The following is a 19511-nucleotide window of genomic DNA, read 5'->3' as shown; positions in this document are numbered from 1 at the left end:
TAAATCGGAATTTTGTAAGCTGGTTGTTCAACTTTTGATAACTTGAAATCGGCCACAGTGTATTTACACCACAGAACTGGCAGAAGCTGCCCATCAGGACTTTTTTCCAGAAAGCTGGTTCACCAGTACACCACTGCCCAGTCCCATTTAAAGGGAAGGAACGTCACAGAAACCCCTTTGATGCCCTTTCACAGGTGTCGTTTCTCTTTCCTATGAAGTACAAAACTTGAGACTGGTCACTGAACTTATTGTTTGAAGGTATTTTAACCTTTGCCAAGGGGACGTATCACTCACACCATGCTGGTCTGCTGCACTTGCATTTCCCAAGTTGGCAGATGGCTCATTTCTCATGGACAGGAAAGATTATGGTATCTCTGTACTAGGGGAAATCTAGTTTTCTGCTCTGAATCTGTGAAATGGAACCCAAACCCCCAGTAGTTACCCTAACGGTTAGGGCCTAACCACATGAGTCCTGCTAGGGTCTTCTGAGGCTTTTCCTTTGAAGGGGAGGGAGCAATGGCTGCCTCAGGGAGATAATTACCCCTGAGAGAGAGAGTGGAGACGTGACTTTCAGTGTAGGGTGCTCATGGCAGAGCTCCCAGAATCAGCCTTTTCTCTGACATTGTCCACTGGTATTTGTCAGTCTTCCAAATGATGAAAAACATTTTTAAAAAGCAAATCAAAACAAATCTAATCAACTTGTAAATTGGTGCCAATTAAAAATGAAAGAAATTTCTGTTTCGAGGCCAAATTGTTATTCTTAACTGCTGGCTTCATCTGTGTTGTGATCCCTCTTTGATCCTTCTGGGATAGGTACCTTGCCCCATGGTACAGTTCGAGAGGATTATTTCCCCCTGGCCTCCTGGCTTCCTTAGATTAGGATTCCATCCTATTTTCTGTGTCTCAGAGCCCCATTGGGTGCTCCTTGGGTACCCATCTTGTGGTCATTAGCACCACAATGTCCCTACAGAACCGTGCTCTGCCACCAGACGCGGTGCTTGCAGACCTCTGTACTTACTTGCCTAAGAACCTGCTGTGGTTTCCCCACCCTGGCTGGAGGCTCCAGATAATCTCTCTCAGGTAAGAACAATTGCTTCATATTCATCAGAGGCCAGGGTGTTGGTTTGTTTTTTTCCAAAGCCCATGGCTTCCTGTTAGCGGCCCCCCGCCCCCGCCCCCCCCCTCCCCCCTCGGTGGACTGGCTCATGTGGTAGAAGCTTGTCAGGAATCTTCCTTTGGCACCTTTGATATCATTTCCCAGTAAGCACTGTTGTATTTTGACAAAGCTCCAGCTCTTTCATTTGGTTTTGGTCAGTTGGAAGAATAGATTCATGTGCCAGCCCCATAGATGCTGGCACATTCACGAGAGTCAGGGAGGACGTTATGCTTTTAAATATCACAGTGAAACTTACATGTTTTCACTGAGGATGTATCTTTATTAACCAAAACACTCAGTATTTTTAAGCCAAATACATTGTTCCCTTGTATACTGCAAACTCCACCTCCCCCCTTTATAGGCCATTTCCACTATAAAAAAAACTCTTCAAAGCAAATCTTTTTTCCTTCTGATTTAAATATGCTTGTTTGTTCTAGAAATAAGCACTTAAAAATGCAAAGTAGTGTATATGCTCTAGTAGTTCTAACTGCATAAGCACTCACTTCCTCCCAGGATGCAAATAGCCAGCATGTATGTTTCTTGGTGTGGAAACAGCATGTTTTAAAATGCCCACACGCTCTGAAATAAAGATAACTGAGGGAGATCACACCTTTGAAGAGTCCTGTGCTACAGTTGGTGGCTTGTTATATTTTCTGAGATTTCAAAAAATATGACTTTTTTCTGTCTCAATGATGTTTTAAAAAATTCTAATTGTGGTAAAATACACATAACAAAATTTACCATCTTAACCATTTTCAAGTGGGCAGTTCAGTGCCATTAGGTACATTCACATTGTTGTGTAGCCATCACTGCTGTCCATCTCCAGAACTTTTTCATTTTCCCAAACTGAATCTCTTTCCCATTAAATACTAACTTCCCATTCCCCCACTCCTAGCCCCTGGCACCCACCATTCTACTTTCTGTCTCAATGAATCTGACTACTATAAGGACTGCCTATAAGTGGAATCATATATATGATTCCTTTTGTGACTGGCTTATTTCTCTCAGCATAATATGCTCAAGGTTCATCCATGTTGTGGCATGTGTCAGAATTTCTTTCCTTTTTAAAGTTGAATAATATTCTATTGCATGTATATATACCACATTTTGTTTATTCATTCATCTACCAGTGGATGCTTGGGTTGCTTCCACTCAGTGATTTTTAAATAAACTTATTTTAGAAGAGTGTTAGGCTTACAGAACAATTGCCAAGGTGGTACAGAGTGTTCCCATACACCCCACACCCACGTTCCCCTATTAAAATCTTTATATGGCACATTTGTCACAACTAATGAGTCACTGTCGACACAGTATTATTAACTAAAGTCCATCGTCAATGATTTTTTTAAAAAAGTTATTTAGAGTCATAGCACTAAAAGGAAAAATTATGAGTTAGGTATGGAATTCTGTACTTTGCTTTAAATCTGAAATAATAAAGTCCCTGTCCTGTCTCTTCACAAAATTTTAGGATGATCCTTTCAAAAATAAAGCCTTGTTATTTAGCAACAATGCCCAAGAATTGCATCCGGATCCTTTCCAGGCAGAAGACCCCTTCAAATCTGACCCGTTTAAAGGAGCCGATCCCTTCAAAGGTATTTTATTTGGCTCCCACTCTCTCACTGAAAGCCTGTTTAGTTTGTGCCATTGAGGGTTGTTCAGTGACCAGAATAGGTGGGGGATATCACCTTCTGGAACGGAGGAGGAAAGGAATCCTCTGAGCATCTCGGGCCTTTTGAGTTTTCACCGTATTGAGTTTTCACCGTGCCCAGTTAACTGAGGAGCTGAGGCCTTGGGGTGTGGTAAGAAGAGCTCATGGCTTGCTCGGCCCCTAGACACTTCGCACTTCAGTTTCCATCCATCAGTGGGTGGCACATACTTCCTCACTGCACTGGAAGGATTGGTAAGATAATCAGATACAGTAATGATTATGAAACTACCTAGCAAATGACAGATCTCCACATAAATCTAAGGACTCAACTGGTGGGTTTACCCAGAGCTACACGTGAGGCAAAAATAAGAATTTCTAGAAATAAGATTTCCTACATTTCTCCATTTTTCCCCCCCAGAGCAAAACAGTATTTCCAGGAAGACTATCTGTACATTTCCTAGAAAGATACCGAGGCAGGGAGTGGCAGTGGGACTCTTTCCAGTTGCAGATTTGGAGTGAAGCACCTTAGGCAGCTCCTGAGGCTCAGATGGACCAAGCTTATCTTGGCTCCAGGGTGGCCCACGTGATTGAGGACTGGGGCAGCCCCAGGTCCCCTGTTCTTATAGCCAAGGGATGTGAGGGGAAGATGAGATACAGGAGTGGCACATGGCGTAGAAGGAGAAGAGTGAATCCTGGCTTGTACGTTTTCTCTGACTCTGGCCTGGGTTGAGCAGCCAGAATACCTTTCATTTCATCTTACATCCTAGCCACCAAAAACTGCCTCAGCCAGTGGCCTTCCCTGCTCTCCTACTTTGATAATGCTAGGGTCATTTCTACTGTAAAGCTAAACGTTTCTCTCTCCTCTAATCTAGGTGACCCGTTCCAGAGTGACCCCTTTGCAGAACAGCAGATAGCTTCCACAGGTAAAAGCCTTTGTTAAAAGACACATTTCATGTACTCGTCCTCAGAATAGTCTGGTTCCTAGTGCAAGATGAAGGCAATGTAAAACATCTTCCAGTCTCCTACACCAGGCCCCCCACCACAGGGCAGCAGGGAAGTTCATTTCTGAAGGAAATGGACAGTAACGTTGTCCTTCCCTTTCATAGTCTGGTGCCCTTGTTGCCAGTCTCCCATTAGAACTAGAAAAGGAGCTCCCGGCAGCCCGGTGATTGTTGCCCACAGCAACTCAGTCACTTGTGCCTGCTTATGTCACCTGTGGCAGCTTCAGGGGGTCCTGTGCAGTACACGCACATGGCAGGACTTCTGTCCACCCATTCCAAGAGTGGCGGCAGTGACTATTGGGAAGGACAACCATTTGCATTGCACGAAAGCCTAGTGTCTTGTTCTTTCCTGGTGATGGTGGCTTTCCCCCTTCTCTAGTTACCATGCCACACCCCACATTTGAGGGGAATGAACACACTGTGATTGTGGTATTGGGATTACTTTGCCTATATTTTTTCTTTTCTTTTTTTTACTGAGATAAAATTCACATAACAAATAATTAATAATTTTAAAGTGAACAAGTCACTGGCATTTAGTACATTTCCAATGTTCTGCCACTATTATCTCTATTTAGTTTCAGAATATTCCCATTAGCCCAAAAGGAGACCCCATCCCCATTAGTAATCATCTCCCCATTTTCTCTCCCCCAGGCCTTGGCAACCACCAATCGGCTTTTCTCTTTCTATGGATTCGCTCACATTGTTTATTATTTTTAAAATTGGCTTTATTGAGAGGTATAATTTACACACAACAGAATTCACTAATTTTAAGTATGTAATGAGTTTTTTTTCTTTTAAATTGATATTTAGAGAGAGGAAGGGAGAGAGGGAGAGGAACATTGATGTGAGAGAGAAACATCGGTCAGTTGCCTCCTGCACCCTGGGTATGTGCCCTTACTGGAAATCGAACTGCCACCTTTTGGTATTCAGGACAACGTTCCAATCAACTGAGCCACACCGGCCAGGGTGAGATGAGTTTTGAGAAATGAGTACAGTCCTGTGGGATAATGAACATTTCCATCATCCTGAAAGGTTCCCTTGTGCCACCCACCCCCAAACCACCAGGTCTCTGGCAACCACTGACCTGCTCTCTCTCACTATGGTTTTTACCTTTTCTAGAATTTCACCTAAATGGCCTCAGTCAATTATGTGTTCTTTCATATTTAGCTTCTTTCACTAAACATAATGTTTATTCATGATGCATTCTTTTCCTCCTTTCCAAAACACTTTGTAGATCCTTTTGGAGGAGATCCTTTCAAAGAAAGTGACCCATTCCGTGCCTCTGCCCCCGATGACTTCTTTAAGAAACATACAAAGAATGACCCGTTTACCTCAGACCCATTCACGAAAAACCCTTCCTTACCTTCAAAGGTGAGTGATGTGGGAAGGGGGAATACCCGTGTATGCATTGTGCCTGTGAAGGCAGCCTGTCCTTGTCTTCCCCTACGCATTGAATTGGGACTCTGTCCTTTGAACTGTGCTCACTAAGCCTGACGATGGTGGGCAGTGTGAGGCCAGGTGGTTCTCTAGCAGCCAGGTCATGGGCCAGGGCTCATTCCTGGATGGCAGGGTGGCTGTGCCTGTGGGTCCTTGCGAGGATCATCCTGTGAAGCATGGCATCACATCCCAGTGGTCCAGGGAGCCCAAGTCAGGAGGCAGCAGTGCCCTGAACAGCTGTCATTCCTCTGTCCCTTTCTGTGCCCCTTTACTTCAGCTCAGGCCTGTCTGCTGGGTTCTCTGCTCTGTCTCTGCCCCAACTGCTGCTCTGTCTCCCAACAAAGACAAAGACAAAACAAAGCACCACACACTTCCATACACCAGCCTGGCCTCCACATGACGACCCCTGCTGTCTTCCTAGTGCACAGCACTGATAGTGCCAGTGGAGTCAGACTGCCTCAGTGGGTCCCAGTCACGGCAGGAGGAAGCCCAGACCAGCCTGGCTGCACTTAGTGTGTGAGGCAAACATGACCCCCGCCCCCCCAACATCTAGCAAACCATGTGTTTTGTACAACACTAGGCCGCAAAGTGTTTTGTGATTGAATAATTTTTTGTGACTATGTGAGGGTGGTTTGTAGCCTCGCTTAGTGTTTTAGGTTGCATTTCTGTTCCCACTTACACATTCCTTGGTTTTCTTCTTCCCATGGACCTGTATTCCTTGAAGGCAGGGGTTCATTTATAACATTTCTGTCTATAGGACCTGTCATGGGATATTCTTTTTTTTTGGTTTTGATGATCTGTCCCCTTAATTAAAAAAAATTAATGTTTTTATTGATTTGAGAGAGGTAGGGAGAGGGATAGAGAGATAGAGATATTGATGAGAGAGAAACATCATCCATTGGCTGCCTCCTGCACAGCATTTACTGGGGATCAATCACGTACCCTGACCAGGAATTGAACCAGTGACCTCTTGGGTTCATGGGTCAACACTCAACCACTGAACCACACCGGCTGGGCTGTCCTCTTATTCTTTTTAAATATATTTTTATTGATTTCAGAGAGGAAGGAAGAGGGAGAGAGATATAGAAACATCAATGATGAGAGAGAATCATTGATCGGCTGCCTCCCCCAGGCATGTGCCCTTGACTGGAAGCAAACCCGCGACTCTTCAGTTTGCAGGCTGACACTATCCATTGAGCCAAACCGGCTAGGGCATGTCCTCTTATTCTTTATCAATTTGTTATCTTCTCCACAAGCCAACTTATGGCTTTGTTAATTTTCTCTTCTGTTTGTTTTTTGTTTCACTGATATTTGCCCTTTATTATTTCCTTCCTCCTGTTTATTTTGGGTTAGTACGTTGCTTTTCTATTCCTAACATCTTAATATCTAACCTTAGGCCACTGATTTTAGACCTTCTTTTCTAATGTGTTTAAAGCTACACATTTCCTCTAAACACAGCTTTAGCTTGCTTTCCACACATTTTGGAAAGCAGCCATGCTCGCCAGTATACCACCAACACCACCCACACATTTGGATATGTGTCTTCATTGTTATTCAGTTTGAGATATTTTCTGGTCTCCCTGTGATTTCTCTGAACCATGTGTTATTTAAAATGCATTGTTTTGTTTCCAGATACTTGTTTTTTTTTCTTTAGGTATTGTATAATATTGATTTCCAATTAATATCTATTGTTATTAGAGAACATATTTGTATGTTTTTATTGAGACTCTGAAATTTATTGCTACTCGTTTTATGGTCTGTGTTGGTGAACATACCACATACATTTAGGAAGAATGTCTGCAGTTATTGGGTGTCATGGTATATAAATGCCAGTTAGGTCAAAGTTGGTTGTGTTCAGGTCATCTATGTCTTCACTGTATTTGTTTTCTGATTCTTCCAATTGCTGAGAGTAGGGTGTTAAAGCTCCAATTATTGTGGAATTGTTTATATCCCCCTTAATTCTGTCAAGTTTTGCTTCATGTATTTTGAAGCTTTATCAAGTACCTATCTATAATAATAAAAGTGTAATATGCAAATCGCCTGAATGGCCGAACAGCGGAACGACTGTCCGGACAGGGCTGCGAGGGCCTATTCTTACACGAATTTTGTGCATCGGGCCTCTAGTACATGTATAATTATTGTCTGATGCAGTGACCTTTTTTTAAATCATTATAAAGGGTTTCTTATTTTCCTCAGGTTATATCTTTGTCTTGAAACTATTTAATCACACATTTAAAGTAGCCACTTTATCCTCCTTTTGCTTACTGTTTGCGTCATATTTTTTTTATTCATTTATTTTCAACCTCTTTGGTGTTTATATATGAAGGTGTTGGCAGGGTTGGTTCTTTCTTTTTTTAAAATATGTTTTTATTGATTTTTAGAGAGAGGGGAAGGGAGAGGGATAGAAAGATAGAAACATAGATGAGAGCTTCTATCGGCTGTGTCCTGCATGCCCCACACTGGGGATTGAGCCCTCAACCCCGGGCATGTGCCCTGACTGAGAATTGAACCATGACCTCCTGGTTCATAGGTCAACACTCAACCACTGAGCCACACTAGCCAGGCTGAAGGATATCTTTTGAGTTGACTATGTAGTTGGGGCTTGCTTTTCTATCCAGTCTGGAAAACTCTGCCTTCTAAATGGAGTGTCTAATCTAGTCCCTTATCCCTTAACATTTAATGTAATTATTGATATGGTTGGATTTAAATCTAGTATTTTATTGTTTGATTTCTTTTAATCCTCTTTGTTTTGTACCTCAGTTCCCCCTTTCCTGCCCTCTTTTGGATTGAGAGTTTTCTAGAATTTTCTTACATCTATTGGCCTTTTAACTATGCATCTTTTTATTATTTTTTAGAGGTTGCTCTAGGAATTAACCATATACACTTAACTTTTCATAGGCTACTTGGAGTTAGTATTATGACATTTAATGTAAAATGTAGAAAACTTGCAGCCATATAGGTCCATTTATCCATCTCCCTTCAACTAGTAGCATCTCATGTTATAGCTGTCCTGTGAATCTAAAACATGTAAATGTATTATAAAGCCAGTAAGATGGTGTTATAATTTTTGCTTTACTTTATTGTATTTTAAAGAAACTTTAAAGAGGAAAAAAGTGGTCTTTGATTTTAACTCACTGATTTACCATTTCTAACACTCTTCATTCCTCTCTTAAGATCTTGTTTTCCCTCTGTTATCATTTTCCTTCAACCTGAAGAAATTCCCTTGGCACTTCTTGTAATACTGGTCTACTTTGTTGTCATTCTGGAAGGGTTTTTGTGCCCAATCTAGTAGTATTTTTTTCCTTTTAGCACTTTTAGGATGTTGTTCCACTGCCTTGTGACCTTCATTGTCCTTGATGAGAAGTCACCCATCTTTCTGATAGTTGTTCCCCTATATGTAACATGTTTTCTCTTGCTGCTTTAAAGAGCCTCTCTTTACCTTTACTTTTCATTAGTTTGTGAAGTGTCTGGATGTGTGTTCTTTTTGTATGTATGCTGTTTGAGGTTTGCCAAGGTTCTTAAATCTATAAATTATGTCTTTCACCAAGTTTGGCAAGTTTTCAGCCATTATTTCTTCAAATATTTTCTTTTTTACCCTGTTGTTTCTTTTTCTTCTCTTTGTGAGTTTATGGTTATACCTGTATTAGACCTTTTGCTAATGTTCCTACAAGTTCCTAAAGCCCTGTTTTCTTTTCATTCTTTTTTTTTTTTCTTTCTTCAGATTGGGAATTTCCACTCTTCTGTCTTCAACTTTGCTCACTTTTTTCTCTATTCTTTGTTGTTCAGCTAACATAGTGAAGTTATTTCGGAAATTATACTTTTCAGTTTTAGAATTCCGTTTGTTCCTTTAGTTTCTCTTTGTCTGTTAAGATCTCCGTATCTTTTTATCCTAGCGTATTTTCCTTTATTTCATTGAGCAGTTACCACTGCTTTAAAGTTATCATCCTCTGAGAATTCCAACATCTGGGTCATGTTGGGATTAACTCCCATTGATTGTCTTTTCCCTTGAGAATTAGCTACATTTTTCTGGTTCTTGTATGTTGAATCATTTAGAAATCTATCCCGTGCATCGTGGGTACTCTGTTACATTTCTCCAAAGAGCTTGAGTTGTTTAGTTTCACCAGGCCATTAAGTTGGAGAGATTCACACTTCAGACTCCCTGTAAGTTGCTCTCCGTCCACAGGGGTAAGCCTGAGACTTGGGCAGAGCTGAACATGGAATTTGGGCTTCCATTCTCTTCCTCTCTTTTCTGGATCCCTGTCCCTTCCCATGGGTGTGACTATCCTAGGCCTCCATCCTCTGGTCTTCAAGCCAGAAAGATGGCATTAAAAAAAAAATAAAAATCCTTACCCAAGGAGTGAGGATATTTTTTTTCCATTGATTTTTAGAGAGAGAGAGAGAGAGAGAGAGAGAGAAAGAGAGAGAGAGAGAGAGATTAGTTGCCTCTGGCACATGCCCCTGAATCCCTGACCGGAGTAGGATTGAATCTGCAACCCAAGTACATGTCCTTGACCAGGAATCGAACCTATGACCCTCCAGTGCACAGGCCAATGCTCTAACCACTAAGCCATGCCGACCAGGGCAAAAGATGGCATATTTTATTGAAGTCTTAGCCTCCCTATATTCTCAAATATAGCTGTCAAAATGGAAAACTCAGCCTTGTACCATACATGGGTTTGAACTACACGGGTTCACTTATTCAGTTTGTAAGTTGTTCACAGGTCAACTATAATTTTCATCTGTGGTTAGGAATTGGCATATGTGGAGAGTGTATTGTATTTATACACTGGTTTTCAACTGTGTGGGGGATCTGCGCCCTTAATACTTATGTTGTTGTACAGGGGTCAAATGTACTATTTTTTCTGCCACGTTTCGATTTTCCTCCAAAGCCTGCCTTCTTTGGTTCACTTCTTAAGCCTTCAGGTGGTTGTTATTGTTTTTTTTTTTTTTTTTTTTTTTTTTTTAACTTTAATTTTGTTAAGACTTTATAGGTATTATCTGCAGGAAGGGTCAGTCTGTTGGGGTTTCACTCTGCTGGGGTTTAGTTTTAATGGTTTTACCCTCCCCAAGGCCCAGCACCAGATATGGTGCATGTAGATGTCAAGAAAATTTGTGGGTTGAATGAATAGACGGGGCAATAAACTGCTTTTCACTCTTTCCTCTTTCCTTTCACTCAGCTCGACCCCTTTGAATCCAGTGATCCTTTTTCATCTTCCAGTGTCTCCTCAAGAGGATCAGGTGAGACTGATGGCTTATTTTCCTTTTGACTCTTCCTTAGGCAGTGGAAAGAATTCACCCATTTAATGATTTCATTTCCAAAACTGGTGTGTCCTCAGTGTTTATGTCATTAGACAGTGGTACTCAAACCCTCACCAGAGGCAGTTCAGCCAAAGCTCCCCCTAGCTGTTCATCTTCCCAAGTAAGTGCTGTCATCTTTCCTGAAAGGAAGCTCAGCAGTAGGAATTAACTCTGTAATAACACCAACGTTATTGGTTACTCTTTACTCATTCCTCTGTATAAATCTTTGATTTGTACCTTGGAATTTTTCCTAAAAGAATCCAAAGTTTGATCAAGGGTACTGGTTTTTACATCAAGGGAAAGGAGCATTTGCAGACTCCCCCTTGCTTTTGGGAATAGGCCCTGCCTGGTCCTGCGGCCTTGCTGGCTTGCTGGTTACAGAGTGTGATGTCAAAGGTGGGCATGGGGGGTTTACTCTAAGCAAATCGCCCCAGCAAAGAGAAAGCTCAACAAAAATCTCTACCCACACGTGACTACCTCATGTCAATCGTGTGGGTGGTGGGTTACTGTGGAATGGCTCCTCTTCTCCCTCTTACCTCTCCTCCTGAACCAGTGGGAGAGCCCCAACCAGAAGCATGACCCCAGCAAACAGATGTGACCTCCCGGATCTCCTGCTTCCAGGGCTATTGGGTACCGAGAGGCAACACTTTCCTTTGACCCCAGGAGGCGTGTCCTGGGATGCCCTGTAACTCTGCCTCTGTTGGTGCTGCTTGCAGGTCACTTTGGAACTTTAGACCCCTTCGGAAGTGGGTCCTTCAATAGTGCTGAGGGCTTTGCAGACTTCAGTCAGATGTCCAAGGTAAAGCCCCTCCCGTGGAGCACCTGTGCCTCTGCCAGGTCATTGTGCCTCTTGTGGTGGTCTTGTCATGGCTGCCAGGAGTAGTTGTTAACACCACATATGTATTTTCTTTGTACATGTCAAACTCTGAAATGCACCCTCACACGGTGGACAAGGTCTAGACAGGGGTGGGCAAACTTTTTGACTCAAGGGCCACAATGGGTTCTTAAACTGGACCGGAGGGCCGGAACAAAAGCATGGATGGAGTGTTTGTGTGAACTAATACAAATTCAAAGTAAAGGAGCGGAGGGGAGAGCAAGAGAACCGGATAGAACAGCCGGATCCGGCCCGTGGGCTGTAGTTTGCCCAAGGCTGGTCTAGAAAGTACCTATGACTGTGATTAGAACCATTTTCCTTCCTCTGTGCTAAACTGCCCTAGCCCCCAATCCCTTCTGAGGCTGGAACCCTGGCACCACAGGCTGGCAGGTGGGAGGTGTCTGGAGGAAGTGTGATAAGTATCTGGGACTGCCTGTGGACAGAATCCCAGTGGGTTTGGAAAGGGAGAGTTCAGTGAATAAATCCACAGGTGAAAAGTTCAAGACAGACAACATTCATGCCATTCTCAGGCTGGACATCATTTCCTTGTGGCTATAGGTACATTAATTGACTATGGATGTAGCTGCAGATGGTGTCAGAGTGCTGTCTCGAGAGCAATTTGGGGAGGAGCTGAATCTTTAATGTAGTAAGAAGTCAGTAGATCATGTCCAGAATGGACAGATCCAGAACTAGCAGTGGAACCCCATGATTACTGAGGTAAATTTCAGAAGAAACTACTAAGAAGTAGAAAACGTTGGCCTTCCCAAGTGGGAAAGGCAGCAGGCTGAGGGTCTTTTGTTCTTTTTATAACCTTTGGGGTGCCTTGGTTTTAACTATGAGCATGCATTTCTTTGAAGAATTAAGGAAAGCGTTAGATATGCTGTCTTGGCCTGTGTGTTCTACTCCTTCTGGCAGCCCCCCAGGCAGGTGAGGGGGGGATCTCTCATAGATAAAGAACCTCATGCAATACACCCTATGGCCATGGAGCAGTAGAACTTTGCTTTCTTCATTCATTCTTCTTGCTCCTGGCCAGTTATCATTGATCCCTGGGAGGGGAGGGACACACAAACAGAATACATCCCCATTCTCTTATCTTATGTTCTAGTTGGGGAAGGCTCACAGCTAGATGGTGCAGAAGGGACTGGGTAGGGAGTACCTGGAGGATGTGGGAGCCATGCACGCACATCAAGGAGTACCCTGCTTGTCCCCTCCAGTACCTTCACTGCACCAGCTCCTCGCGGCATCCTGCTTGCTTGCTCCATGTTCATTCAGCCCTAGGAGCACATAATTGTCTGGGCACTGAGCTCTTGTGGTTAGCAACATGTGATTGTGGTACGCAGCTTCCGAGAAGCATTTGAGATTCTGTTTAGGTTTTCAAAGAAACGCGCTAGCATACTGTTGAGGTAGCAAATCCAGCTTTGAAAATCCAGCTTGGAGAGGCAGAGTGTCTATGTGCCCATCAACTGCTGCAGTAGGGAACCCAGAGATGCTGGTGTTCTGGCCTCTCTTCTTCCAGTGCCTGGAGGGAATGGGCCTCTATCCCTCATATGGAAACACTGTGACCCGGACTATTGGGCTGCTGTCTGGGATTGGTCAGAAGGCACCTGGGTGTGAGATTATTCCTCACATTTGCTTGTTGCTTAGTGGCTGTGACACGTGCCTGCACTCCTTGAGTGGAGCTGTGTGCTCTCAGCTTCCATCCCTGCTTAGCAGACGGGAAACCATCTCTTGAAATCAGAAAACTTCTGCCACATGGTGGCAGCATCCCCATGAAAGGGTTTGATTGGATTCTCAAGCTGTCACTGTGGGTCATTTCCCTGCAGGAGGCTGGCCCCAGAGGCAGAGGGAATGAGAACTAGCATTGGTCCAACTAGGACAAGGACAAGGACAGAGCACAAGGGAGGCCCTCATTTCAAGAGTATCTCAGTAGAGGCTGTGGGCTCTGAGGGCTGATGCAGGATGGCCAGCCACCCCTCCTTCCTCCAGGCAGACTCTGCAGAGACCCCAGAGCCAGGCAGTTCTGAGCCTAGGTCCTTCAGTCTTTCATCTCGTTCTAACCTAAAGTTGCACTGTCCCACTTGAAATTCCAGTTTCCTTCTCCTTGTTCTCATGTCCCCATCAGGCTGCACACACACGTGCACTTAATGACTCCATAGCCAGCGCCCCTTCCTGTTGGCAGCCCTGTGTGGGGTGGAGCTGGATGGGGCCGTGGAAAACTGCCTCCAGTACCCCATTGTTTTGCTTCCATGATCCCATCCGCTCCTGATCTCGTGCTACTGGTCCCCCTAAATACCAAGCCCTAACCTTGTAGGTCTGTGTTTCCCTTTTGGTTCCCTCTCTGTTTTTCAAGAACATCATGTGTATAAATAAAAGGCTGAGGGAAACGAAAGTAAAGTGGCAAGAAGGTGTGTGGTTTTTTTTTTGGTTTTTTTTTTTAATACATTGCCAGCTTTTCCCCATCTGAGCAGGGTTGTCTACCCTCGGCTTGGCTGAAGGAAAGTAACAAGTCAGTGATGTGACTCCAGTCAATTCCTTTGGGAGCTTCTTCAGGCTTGCATTCCTAGCTGAGGTGTCCCCAGACCCAGAGAGATTTTTCTAGACTGTATCAAGCCTATGTTACCCAGCTTTCAAAACACATTCCCCCAAATAGATTTCAGGGAGCATCTGAGAATAAAAACAAGACCCCAGCTTAATTAGTTCACACCTCTCCTCTGAAAAAGGCCATCTATGAAATACTTGGCTGGTTGGTAGCTCGTGAGTTGTTTTTCATGTTTGTTTGTTTTTGTTTTTTTTTAGCTAGGCATTTCTATTTAGGGATTTTTTTTTTAACCCAAAACATTTCTTTTAGAGCTGCTTTTTTTTTTATAGTAGTTTCTCTCTCTCTCTCTCTCTCTCTCTCTCTCTCTCTCTCTCTCTCTCTCTCTCTCTTTAAAGCACACTTCACTCTGGGCCAGCCCAGAGAGCCCCTACTGACTTTACTTGAAACACTTCCAAAAATAGCGACTTTCCCTGAAGTCACAGCCTGAGGAGAAATAAGTCGGGTTCCAAAGGAGGCTTCTTGGGAAACTTGAAGTTGTGAAAATTGGGATTTGGAAATGATACAGGCTTTTGAGTGTTGGGAGTGATATAATTCGCTGATGTGGGTGCACCAGGCATTTACGGTTGAAACCCTCTCACATGGGAGCAAGCTGCTTCACTCATTGTGTTTAAACAGAAGAGGGAGTGGAGAGTACCCAGCCTGCCGGGAGAGTTATTGTAGCACATGGGCCGGCTGGACAAGGGAACGCTGCACCCAGAGACTTGGTGGGGGAGCTATTCAGAGGGCTCTGGTATCCCTTTGCACCCCATCCCCAGAGCTAATACATTGGCCAGTACTCAGGACCAGGACTGGGGTCCCTGTGGGGGCCTCAGGGCCCGTCGTGCTGCTGCTCTACTAGGAAAATGGTCTTGATTCCTGCCTGTTAGTCTCAGGTTGTGGTGACATTGTGTGAGCCCCAGGCCTGGGGTGTGTTCTACGAACAGCAGAGGCAGAAGCACTAATGTCCCCTACCTTTCTGTGTCCTTTGCCCCCACCCCATTCTTTCCCAGACAACAGACCCTAAATCACCCATTTTATTTATTTTTTAAATTGCTTTTAGAGAGAGGGGAAGGGAAAGGGATAGAGAGATAGAAACATCGATGAGAGAGAAACATCATTCTGGGGATGGAGCCCACAACCCTGGGAATGTGCCCTGACCACGAGTTGAACTGTGACTTCTTGGTTCCTGGGTCGACACTCAACCACTGAGCCACACCTGCTGGGCTAAATCACCCATTTTAAAGCTAAGCTTCAGGTCAACACTACCACAGTTCCCATGCTGCTGCCCCCGGAAAGACTGCAGATGACAGGCAGCAGCAGACAAAAGTGTTGGGAGCTGAGAGGTGTTTGCAGATTCTTGTGATGTCTGAAAGAATTCCAATCACATCCACATCTTTGTCATGGTAATAACCACACTGTCTTTGTGCTGACTTTGTCCGGAGCCAGTTGGAGCAATTTACACATGACCTTGTGTTTTGGCCTTAGCCTATGAGCTAGGGCCTGTCATTATTGTCAGCTTCACAGAGGCGGTGACTGAGGCACCGAGGCTGTTAGTAGGTGGCAAGGCTGGGCTTCCAGACCCCACCCCTGACCACCATGCTCTGCAGCCTGTCCAGGCAGACGTTCTGGAAACTTGAGCCACAGATTTTGCTAAGAGACTCCCTGACTTGTATCTAAAAGAACAGTGACCATAGAGCCTGGGAGAGGGGAGCAGCAGCTGTGGAGAAGGTACCTCTCTGCCCTGCCACAGCCCTGGCAGCCCCACTCACTTGGAGCTAGGGTGTGGTCTTGACAGAGAAATGAGTCTGGGGAGGGCGGAAGGGTGGTGTTACAGATCCCCATCTTCCTTGGGGCCTTCTCCTACCCGCTGACCCCTTGGCCTGCTCTGCTCTTGTCTACATCCACGTGTGTCTCCTTCACAGGCCTGAAGACAGTGATGCTCTGCCCAGAATGTGGCCTGAGACCTACCATGAGGTGACAGGATGCTAGAGCCTAGGGTAGGGCCCAGAAGCCCTGGCTCAGGAGGCATATGTCCTGGGTTCCCACTCTGACTCCTCTGAGGTGCTGTGTGACTAGCAGGCTCTGTCTTCTCTCTGTGCCCCTGTTTCCCTGTGTGTAAAATGGAAGTGATGGGCCCTAGCTGGTTTGGGTCAGTGGGTAGAGCATTGGCCTGTGGACTGAAGGGTCCCGGGTTTGATTCCGGTCAAGGGCACATGCCTATATTGCTGGCTCAATCCCCAGTAGGGGTCATGCAGGACGCAGCTGATCAATGGTTCTCTTTCATCATTGATGTTTCTCTCTCTCCCTTCCTCTCTGAATTCCATAAAAGTATATTAAAAACAAACAAACAAATAAATAAAACGGAAGTGATGGCAGAGTCAGCATCTCCTATGCAGGCTGCATCAGAGTGCTGGGGTAGGGGCCAGCGTGTCCAATGGAGTCAGCTGAGTGTGTAGAAGCCTTCTGGACCCCTCCTCCCTGTGGGCTAGCCATCTGTCCCCAACCTGAGACTAATGTTTATGACTAGATACCAGAGACAGAGGAAGCTGAGTTCCTGTCCCTGTGTTTGGATCCTGGAGGGGAGGAGCAGTGCACAGCACAGTCCCAGTGACGGGCGGGCCCTTCTCCCTACTTCTCCAGTGGTTGTTTGGTCCAGCTTATCCGAGAAAGTCCCACCAATGTGTTCCTGCTTTGTTTTCTGTCCCTAGGCCTGCCCCATTGGGGGAAGAATTAAAAGTGCCCCTCGTTGTGTGCCCCCCCACTCCCCCCCTCACTTAAAGGAAGCACTTTATAGCTTATTTTTGTCATACCTGAATTGCCAGCATCACTACTCTTGTGCTTTGGGGACATTATTAAGTAAAATAAAATTGACTTGAGTATAAGCACTGCAATACAGTGACAATTGGTCTGATCACCGAGATGGCTACTACGTGACTAATGGGCAGGAAGTGTTTATAGCATGGAGATACTAGGCAAAGGGATGATTCACGCTACTCAAAAAAGTGCACAATTTAAAACTTAAGAATTGTTTATTTCTGGAAATTTTCATTTAATATTTTCAGACTGCAGTTGACCAGGGGTAACTGAAACTGTGGAAAGCGAAAAGGTAGCTATGTATCTTCTTGTTCTTTTTTTCTAGTTATTTTCTGTCTCAGTAAAAGTGGTTCCCCAAACCCATAGAAAGTGATTTTCTCCCTTTGGGATGCCCGTCGTGTGAGATGAGCTGGCCTGTCTGTGGCTCATCCAGTTGTCAGTGGATGTGTGTTGTGCCAGGTGCTGTGCTGGTGCTCGAGGTCAGGATGCACATAGATAGTCACTGCTGCTATAGGTTTGGCCAGCAGGCATCGGTCCCAGCACCTGCACTCGCTCTCAGCAGACTTGGAGAAGAGGAGAACTCGAGCCTGCCCCCAGGCTACCAGTTAGGTGGGAAGGGGCTGGGAACCTGTTAGCCTGGTGTGGTGATGTGAGTCCTGTGGGAACCTGCAGGAACAGCTGGCAGGAAGGGGTGTCAGAGAGAGCTCTGGGGGTAGCAGTGAGGTCTAGCCAGTCTCCAAGGAAGTAGAGGGGCTCTGGTGGACAGGGCTCCCCACCTGGAGACCCTCTGTGCACAGGGGACCGGAAATGCAGGCCCAAGGGGCTGCAGGTACCAGGGAGTCTTAGAAGGGGATGGAGGGAGTCAGCAGGGATGAGGCCAAAGAATTAGGCTGTGGGGTTGTGATGAAGAGTGTTTGGAGGTTACCTATGACCACCAGGGCTATGCAGTGCCATCTACCTGCTATTTCTGTTCATCTACCTACCTGTCATCTCTCCCTACCACCTACCTACCTACCCACTACCTGTCATCCCTAACTTCTCTCTACCTACCTACCTACTTATCATCTCTACCTACCTACCCACATATCTGTCATTTCTACCTACCATCTACTTACCTACCTGTCATCTTGATTTACACCCACCTACCTCCTACCCACCTGTCGTCTCTCTACCTACCATCTTCCCACTCACACACCCACCCATCTTCCATGTATATGTCTTTTGTGGGGAGATGGGCTCCTGTTTGGGTTTGAGACGATGGGGTGGTTTGCTGCTGACAGAGGGTCTGGCCCAGAGGTGCTAAGAGCCCCCCGCCCCCTGAGGCAATCTTGACCCTGCTTATGGGTGGGGATGGGCCAGGTATTCAAGGGTGGGCTCTGACCTGAGTCACTAGGTGGGCAATGGCCCCCGGGGGCACAGTGAGGGTCTGGTATGGTTCTGACCCTTGTCTGGAGCTGCCTGTCACTGAATGAAGGGGGTGAAAGTGGGGCACATCTCAAGCATGAGCAGGAGGCCCATGGGATCCTGGAGTAAGGAAAGATGTGTGTGTGGCAGGGAGCACCCTTCCATGACACAAGCCCATCAAGACATGGGGTTGCTCTCACCTATTCTGTGATCTTTCTGGCTTCTTCCTCACAGACCAGGGGACCCTGTCTACTGAGGGTGGAGGAAAGTGGGGGCTTGTGAGAGATCCAAGGTCCTAGTGGGGACTGAGTTTCACAGCCCAGAGGGTGGGGCCTCACCAGGCTCTCGGTACTCGAGTGCTGACTCGGTGAAAGTCCGCTGCTCCATGTTAACAGTTATCTTTGCCTCTCTTTCGTGTCCTCTCTTACAGCCCCCACCTTCTGGTCCTTTCACCTCGTCCTTTGGAGGGGCAGGATTCTCTGATGACCCCTTTAAAAGTAAACAGGACACTCCCGCTCTGCCTCCGAAGAAACCTGCTCCTCCACGGCCTAAACCGCCCAGCGGTCAGTACGCTTTCTTCTCTCACCGCCGCCCACCCACCCACTGTCACAGGACGGTGTGGGACTGAGGGCCCCTTCGTTCACCAGCCCAGAATAGAGCTTTGCTGTGAGGTCTGCACGGGGAACAAGAGGGTCCACCCTCTGCCCAGTTGCCTCGGTCCGCTCATGGTGTGTGCCTGAAGCACTCCTCCTGCCCTGTCCTGTGGGCCAGAGTCCATTCCAGGCTGAGATGGTCTCCCAAAGGCCCAGGGCTTAGGGCCCTCCTCGGTGCAAGGAGAGATGCCACACAGCCCCTGTCTGACATGTGGCCAGGGCTTTGCAGTCCCTCTGGCCTCCCCACCCCACCAAGCTTTTCTCAGGTTGGCTCAGGGTGGCCCAGGGGTGGGGACAGCAGCTGAGTCTGCCCCCTCGATCCAGTATATTTAGACTGGTTAAGGGCTCGGGGTGGGAAATCAGGGGTGGGAGTCTTCCTTGGCTGAGTTTGATATGAAAGGAGGCAGGATGCTCCCCCATTGCCACCCGCATCTCGGTAGATGGCTCCCAGCAAGGGGTTGCCTGGCTGTGGCTGGCGCTGCAATTTCACTCAGCCTTGGCCCTGGCACCCTCTGAGGATTCTGGGGACTTTTAAGTCATGCGTGGAGTCTTTACGTGATAGTGATAGGCCCACAGGCCAGGTACCAGACTTGAAAGCAGTAGAGGGACTCACTGCCATTTCCCATTTTCTTTACCCATTCCACTTTC

The 19511-nt window shown here is 46.0% G+C and overlaps 1 protein-coding gene across 6 annotated transcripts in view; it reads left to right on the top strand.

Moving 5' to 3' along the window:
- The window catches only part of EPS15L1 (epidermal growth factor receptor pathway substrate 15 like 1), a 113107-nt gene that overhangs the window by 77291 nt on the left and 16305 nt on the right, over nt 1-19511 (top strand). For 3 of the 6 annotated variants that reach the window (XM_080671864.1, XM_080671862.1, XM_080671863.1), the window contains exons 17-22: nt 2625-2748; nt 3677-3727; nt 5040-5176; nt 10420-10480; nt 11257-11339; nt 18641-18773. In XM_080671864.1, the coding sequence (XP_080527990.1) occupies nt 2625-2748; nt 3677-3727; nt 5040-5176; nt 10420-10480; nt 11257-11339; nt 18641-18773 (589 nt within the window). The remainder of the gene's footprint in view (nt 1-2624; nt 2749-3676; nt 3728-5039; nt 5177-10419; nt 10481-11256; nt 11340-18640; nt 18774-19511) is intronic. The other 3 variants (XR_013960785.1, XM_080671865.1, XM_080671866.1) reach the window with 1 other exon arrangement.

This window comes from Plecotus auritus (assembly GCF_963455305.1).
Source record: "Plecotus auritus genome assembly, chromosome: 6".
NCBI classification, from domain to species: domain Eukaryota; kingdom Metazoa; phylum Chordata; class Mammalia; order Chiroptera; family Vespertilionidae; genus Plecotus; species Plecotus auritus.
This window is presented reverse-complemented; position numbering and strand designations above follow the sequence as displayed.